General features: G+C 46.3%; 1 protein-coding gene across 1 annotated transcript; it reads right to left on the bottom strand.

Moving 5' to 3' along the window:
- Positions 1-265: 265 nt before the first annotated feature.
- LOC144783997 (uncharacterized) lies at positions 266-4,439 on the bottom strand. Its single transcript, XM_078662711.1, has 3 exons — positions 4,235-4,439; positions 607-1,151; positions 266-535 (listed from the first exon to the last, which is right to left on the bottom strand). Exons 1-3 carry the CDS (start codon positions 4,437-4,439, stop codon positions 305-307), a joined length of 981 nt encoding a protein of 326 aa, XP_078518837.1. The 3' UTR covers positions 266-304.
- Between the last annotated feature and the right edge of the window lie 1,860 nt (positions 4,440-6,299).

Here is a 6,299-nt window from a genome sequence, read left to right as displayed (position 1 = left end):
ATTCATCACATGCATGGCATTTGGACTCACCAGTTTGACAAATAGTAAGTGAATCACAGAGGGCAGCACAGCTGTATGTGTAGCTCAGTGTCAGCCACTTCCAATCCCTACTTGCATGTATGTCACACTATGTCATAGCAAATCAATTACTCTAAGCAAGGAGTATGAGTGAAGCAGGACACCAAACAGATTGCAAATGAATGAATGTTGGGCTATCCCTTATGCTGACTTTTGAATAATATGACAACTCCTTTCTTTGCAGCTGATCAAGTAAACATTATGATGCTGTGGGCCATGACTCCAGTCAAGATCCCACAAACAGAAGTACACTAGACATACAGCCATGCCCTGAGGGAGGCACACACACATCAGGTGCGGAAGATGTGGATCCCGAGCCTGCAGCAGCATTCATCCATGCCAACACATGAGGCAGCACAACAACGAGGAGGATCTGCTGGGTTTTCAACTCAGCAGCAACGTCACAGTGGTAGGCAGTCATGGCAGCCATGTGGGAGTCCGGCTTTCGCTCCATGGTCTGCAAGATTGGTCTAATTGCCCCAGCTCATTAACCACATCACTGGTCCCACTTTGGCAGGGCCTTTGTTAATGCCTCTGCCTCATTACACCAGCGATGTCAGCCTGAGACTGCTTGCAGCCACGGAGCGGAGAGTAGGCGCCTTTGATGGGAGCAGTGTTGTCACTATTGGGACTGAGGTACCCGCGGACTCCCTCTAATGTGGCCACCAGGGTCTCCATTCCCGCCCGCACCGGATCTTCCAACTCCCGCTGGACTTCTACCGCAGTCCATTGGAAAGTAATCTGTGGGTCCTCAGAGTCCAGGGTTCTGAGTGGAGTGGCAGGTAGTGCCTGTTGGTTGGTAGGCGAAGGATGTGGAGACGCCATGACGCTGCTGACCCTCCCCGTGTCCGGAGATGGTGTCCTAATGGAGTCTAGCAGTTCTTGAAGGGGGTCATGGTCAATGGTAGGTAGGTTGTCATCATCGCCATCATCACTGATGTCTGGGACAGGGTGCTGGCGAGGAGGTGAGGGTTTATCCGATGCAATGAGATGAGGAAATACTATTGGTGATGTCTTCTGCATCTTGACATGGTTGAAGTAGTAGACAAACAAAGGGGCATATTTACAAGTCCCTATCACCACAGGAACTTCACTTTTAGTAACACTCCTGTAGCGATATGTGCTTCACCTTATTCACACTTAATGTGGCTTAACGTTGCCTTGTAAATAAGGCCCCCTTTCATGCTATACTTAGCGTGAAAGGGGCAGGCAATGGGTGTTGCAGTGGGCATCCTCTGTGACACCCATTGATTTCGACGCTGCCCCCTATTTACAAGCGCAGCGTAAAAATTCAAACCTGGTCTTAAACATGGGAAACGAGGAGAAATGCTTTATTTCTCCTTGTTTTTGATGTTTCCATGTGTGCCACATTGTGCAGCATACATAGAAACAGCAAAAGGACATTGATTGTTTATGTGTAGGAAGGTGACCCTTCCTGCTCATAAACAACCTTTTAAAAAAAATGACATTTTCTAACTTCTATGTGTGCTGAATTAAGCAGCACACACAGAAGTGACAAAACACCATTTAAAAATTGTGTATGTGCAGGAAGGGGCACCTACTTGCACATAACAAATCTTCCCCTCAACGTAGACACCTTTGCACTGTGGTGCAAGGATACCTGGGTTGGCACAAGGCGGCTAAATTTAGCACCAGAACCGGGGGAAACGCATGGCTGTACCATATTGTTGTAAATATGGTGCAGAAGTAAGTGCTAGAGCGTGGCGTTAAGCCAAAAAGGCTAATGCCACGCTCCGCCACTTCATTGTAAATATCCCCCAAAGTGCATTACATTACACTTTCAGTTCATCTTTGATGCATAGGACAGCTGTTACGCAAATGTACGGATTGCAAATACCACTGTATTTATCTTTCAAATGACTAGGGGCCCGATGTAGGTAAATCCCATTTACCGATTTTGAAATACCGAATCCTACCGAATCGGTATTCAAAAATCGGTAAATGGGATGTAGGTCCCAACATCTGGATTCGTTACCGAATCCTTAACAATTCTTTAATTACCGATTCGGTAAATACCGAATCGGTAATGCCCATTCATTCCTATGGGCTTTGAAGCCCATAGGAATGAATAGGCATTACCGATTCGGTATTTACCGAATCGGTAATTAAAGAATTCACAAGGGTGCAGGGGGTGTCACTTTGAAACCCTCTAGCACCCCCAAAACGGGCATGTGTGCAATGTGGCACACAGACATGCCCTAAGGGCACGTCTGTCTGTCACATGGCACATGTGTACATGCACAGATGTGCATGTACACAGGAATCGTTTTTTTACCATGGATTTGTATTCCATGGTAAAATACCGATTCTGTAGGCCATGTGCTGATGGAACATTGGCTACCTACATTGCATTTTCGGTAGTTCTACCGAATCGTCATCATTACCGAATCGGTAAATATTACCGATTGGGTAACTTTACCGATTCGGAAATGATAACGATTCGGTAAAATTACCGAAAATGTGCCCCTACATCTCGATAGCCCTTTACCGATCGGAAACGGCCGAAAATCGGTATTTTCGGCCGATTCCGATCGGTAAAGGGCTACCTACATCGGGCCCTTAATCCCTGTATTGCCATCACAACCACTGTGTGCCTACTCTGAGTTAACGGGCCCTGTCATAGTTGTCAGATTCCAATCACTGTCGTTCATGCCATTTCATCATGATCAGAGTTGGTTATCTGCAGGGTGTCACACATCGTTTTCAACAGACCTATGTACTTTTATGTGTTAACGCCCCCTCTGCCTTTTCCAAATTTGGTCATGGTAGCAGACTGACTGCCAAACAGTGATGGAAGCCTGAACATACACTCACTCTAATGTGCCTATAACACCTACATTATGCGTGGCCATCTCCAATGGGCTGACATGGCAGGCTGTTATAGAGTGACATGTGTCAGGCAGCACTCCAGATGGTAGTAGTGCTGGGAATGTACCTACCAACGGGTATGTTCACATAGAAATGGCACAACACAGCGGTGCAAGCACTTTAGCTGTGTCACCCTGCATCATTCCACAGACACAGGGAAGAACCATATTCACAAGGATACAGCGCACCCCATGTGTTTCCCCTTGCGCTGGTACTGATAATAACAATCAATCACAAGCACAGACACCCTTGCGCCATGGTGCAAGGGTGCCTGCTTTGGCTCACGGCTGTTATTTTTGCAGCGGTGCAGGGGGGTGCACACGTTTGGCATATATTCCTGTTAATATACCCCATCAATGCATTTATGAAATGATGTAGCTCTGCGCTGCAAATATGTTAGCATTGACGCCCTGCTCCTTTTCACTTTAAATATGGCCCATGGTTCCACACACCCAGTCATATATGTAGATAAGAGGAATTCAGGTGGTCCATACCATGGCAGCTGACACCTGTGTGGTCTAGGCCTGCATACCAGAACAGCTGAGTACCATCTAGTTTGAACTGGGGGAGTATGGACGTGAGTCTTTGAAATACCTCTATGTGTAGGTACTACTCCTAACCCACATATCCCCCACTCAGGTGTGTTGTTTCTCCTGTAAAATACCAATTCTATGCTAGGAATTTGGAGGTTAGGTTAATGTACATGGGCCCAGGTGAGACAGAGGGGCATCTTTCATAGACATAAGGTGCTGAGCAGCGCAAAGAACTATCTTGCTGAACCAAGCGTTGTGAATGGGAAAGTGCAGGGTTGTGCAGTATTTATGAGGATCCAACACATCTCTGTGCTTTTCTTTCTGCTAGTGCACATTTTGCTGGCTAACACCAACGCAGGTACCCTTCAACCATGGTGCAGGGGTGTCTGTTTTGGTGTATGTCTGCTGATTGTGTGTCAGTGCAGGCAGTTAAAACAGTAATGCACTGTATCTTGTGGAAATGGACTGCCCTTTCATTTTTAGGTACGATAGCACAGCTAGAAGGCTTGTGATGCTGCCCTACCTCCACATATGATCCAAATGCCCAGAAGCCTTCCCTACCTCAACATATGATCCAAATGCCCATGAGCCTTCCATTGATGTCATGTATGGCCATGGATGAGGCAGGTGGCTACTGTTTGTCCTGCAGACAGTTCCACAGAGCGCAGGGACATAACTGCCTGGACTGCGCAACATTACGTGGTTCAACCACATTGGCCCTTGTTGGGACTTACCATGTTGGTGATGTAGTTGGCCACAGTCAGTACTGTCCTGTCTTGCAACTCCAACTACCGACTCCTCAGAGATAACAGCGGACGCCTGCTCCTCCAAGGGATCCAGCTCCTCCTGGGGTGCTGGATTACCACCTCCGGTCTGCAATGCTGCCTGCTGCCTGTAGATCTGTTGCCAGTTTTGCCCTAGTTTTGTGCTTGGGTGCATACCATCGCTTCTTACAGTCCGTCACTATCTCTTGACTTCAGCAACAGTGTTCACCCTGTTCACTGGTCTGCCATATGGCCTTTTTCCTCCCCAATGACACTGTGGAGCTGAGGAAAACTGGTGTTGGTGCTCCGTCACCTCTATGAACAAGATTCCATTCTTCTCTTGACCGAATTTGCATTTCCTCTTCCTCTTCCCTTGGGACTCTGGCTGGTATTGAGATTGGGGGGTTGTTGTACTGTGCTGTGCTCATTCCTAGCTGTTCCATAGCTGCTTTCAGGTAAAGGTAACTTCTTTTTCTCATAGCAGCGTTTTTGTGGGGTTTTTTCCCCGCTAGGTGACTGTAAGTGACAGTAGGCCAGCTAGCATGTATTTTCTCTCCGCTAATTGTCTGAATGTCACTTTTTGTACCGCAGCATGATTTATTTTAGCAACTTGATGCTGACTTCAATGTCTGTCTTTTCAGCCACTAAACCTTCCTAACGCATGTAGCGCCAGATTGTAAATAAGACGCTAACATGGTGTTAGGAAGTGTTGTAACGCAGCAGTAAATACCATTTTCTGGGCTCCACTGTGACAAAACAGCAGAGCGCCATTTCTTGTAAGTATACCCCAAAGTCTTTGATTGCCCTTTCTAATCTTTCAAAAGTGGTTTGTGTAATTTATTTCATACAGAATTGGAAAACATTGAGTAATGTCAGAACTATAACAATCTTAACTGTCTTTCACTACCTAACTATAATATGTTTAGTAAGTCCAATCCATGCAGGTTTGCTTGTAGTGTTCTATTAGTGATATTTTGTTGGCTGTGAAGAGATTGGGAAAATGTTGGATAAGGTATATGCCTAAATATTTCAGGAGTCATTCCATCATATTAAAAGTGGTTGTCACGTGGAGAGCTCCTGTTGCTGCTGGTGATGGTTGAATGACATGGAGCTCAGACTTCTCCGAGTTCATTTTATACCTTCATATTAGTCTGGAGTATTCCAACAGTTTCAACAAAGGGGAACAAAGACAGAAGATAAATAAGAAGGTATGATATCTAGAAATAGACACACACTTATGTACACATCTCCCCACCCAAACTGAAGACCTCCAATTTCTTCAGCTTGTGTTGTACTTATCACTGCCACTGATGGGTCAATGTCCGTAGGAAACATCAAGTTAGACATTGGGAAACTGAGTATTGTGCCGTGACAAATGCTCAATATTTGCAGAAAAATCTGGTTCACCATAATTCTGTCTTTCAGATCTGGATGCTGGGTCATGGCTCGGGGGTGTGCGAAATTACAATTAAAGGTGTGTGAAATTATTCCTTTGAGACATTCACCACACACAGATGGGTGGCGCAAAATGCTTCTTGCCATTGTCACTATTTCAGATTTGTACTTAAAATGAATACAAATAACACGTCACTTCCGGGCATGGCTCAGTGTTCAGAATTCCGAGCTGCACTGGAAGTCCCAAAGGTTTAAGCTCAGGAAGGGCTCAGGAGGTCTGATGCATTCACTCAAAAGTTCATCTCTGTCAATTACTGTGCTTGGATTACAAGAAAGGGTTGTGGACTTCCATAGGTGTGTGTGGCCTGCTACCGATCTGGTTGCTCTCCCCGTATTGTGCAAGGGTTCTGGCAGCCTCATACATGTGACCACATGGCCAGTCTTTGCTCTCAGAGAGGTGGAAAGGTATGCCAAAGCTCAATGCCAGAGCTCCAGTGGGGCCCATCTGGGATCCATGTGATGGATTGCTGTGTTGCAGAGTGCCTGAGGAGGGCTGTCCTGCTTTGGTGGGCCGAAAATACCAGACTGGGTTTGGTCAGTGCTCTGGCGGGCCCCGAGTAAGGTCCCCAGGACCTGGGGT

Source organism: Lissotriton helveticus, chromosome 10 (assembly GCF_964261635.1).
Source record: "Lissotriton helveticus chromosome 10, aLisHel1.1, whole genome shotgun sequence".
Taxonomy (NCBI): Eukaryota; Metazoa; Chordata; class Amphibia; order Caudata; family Salamandridae; genus Lissotriton; species Lissotriton helveticus.
The sequence above is the reverse complement of the archived record's forward strand: the minus strand, read 5'-3'. Positions and strand labels throughout refer to the sequence as shown.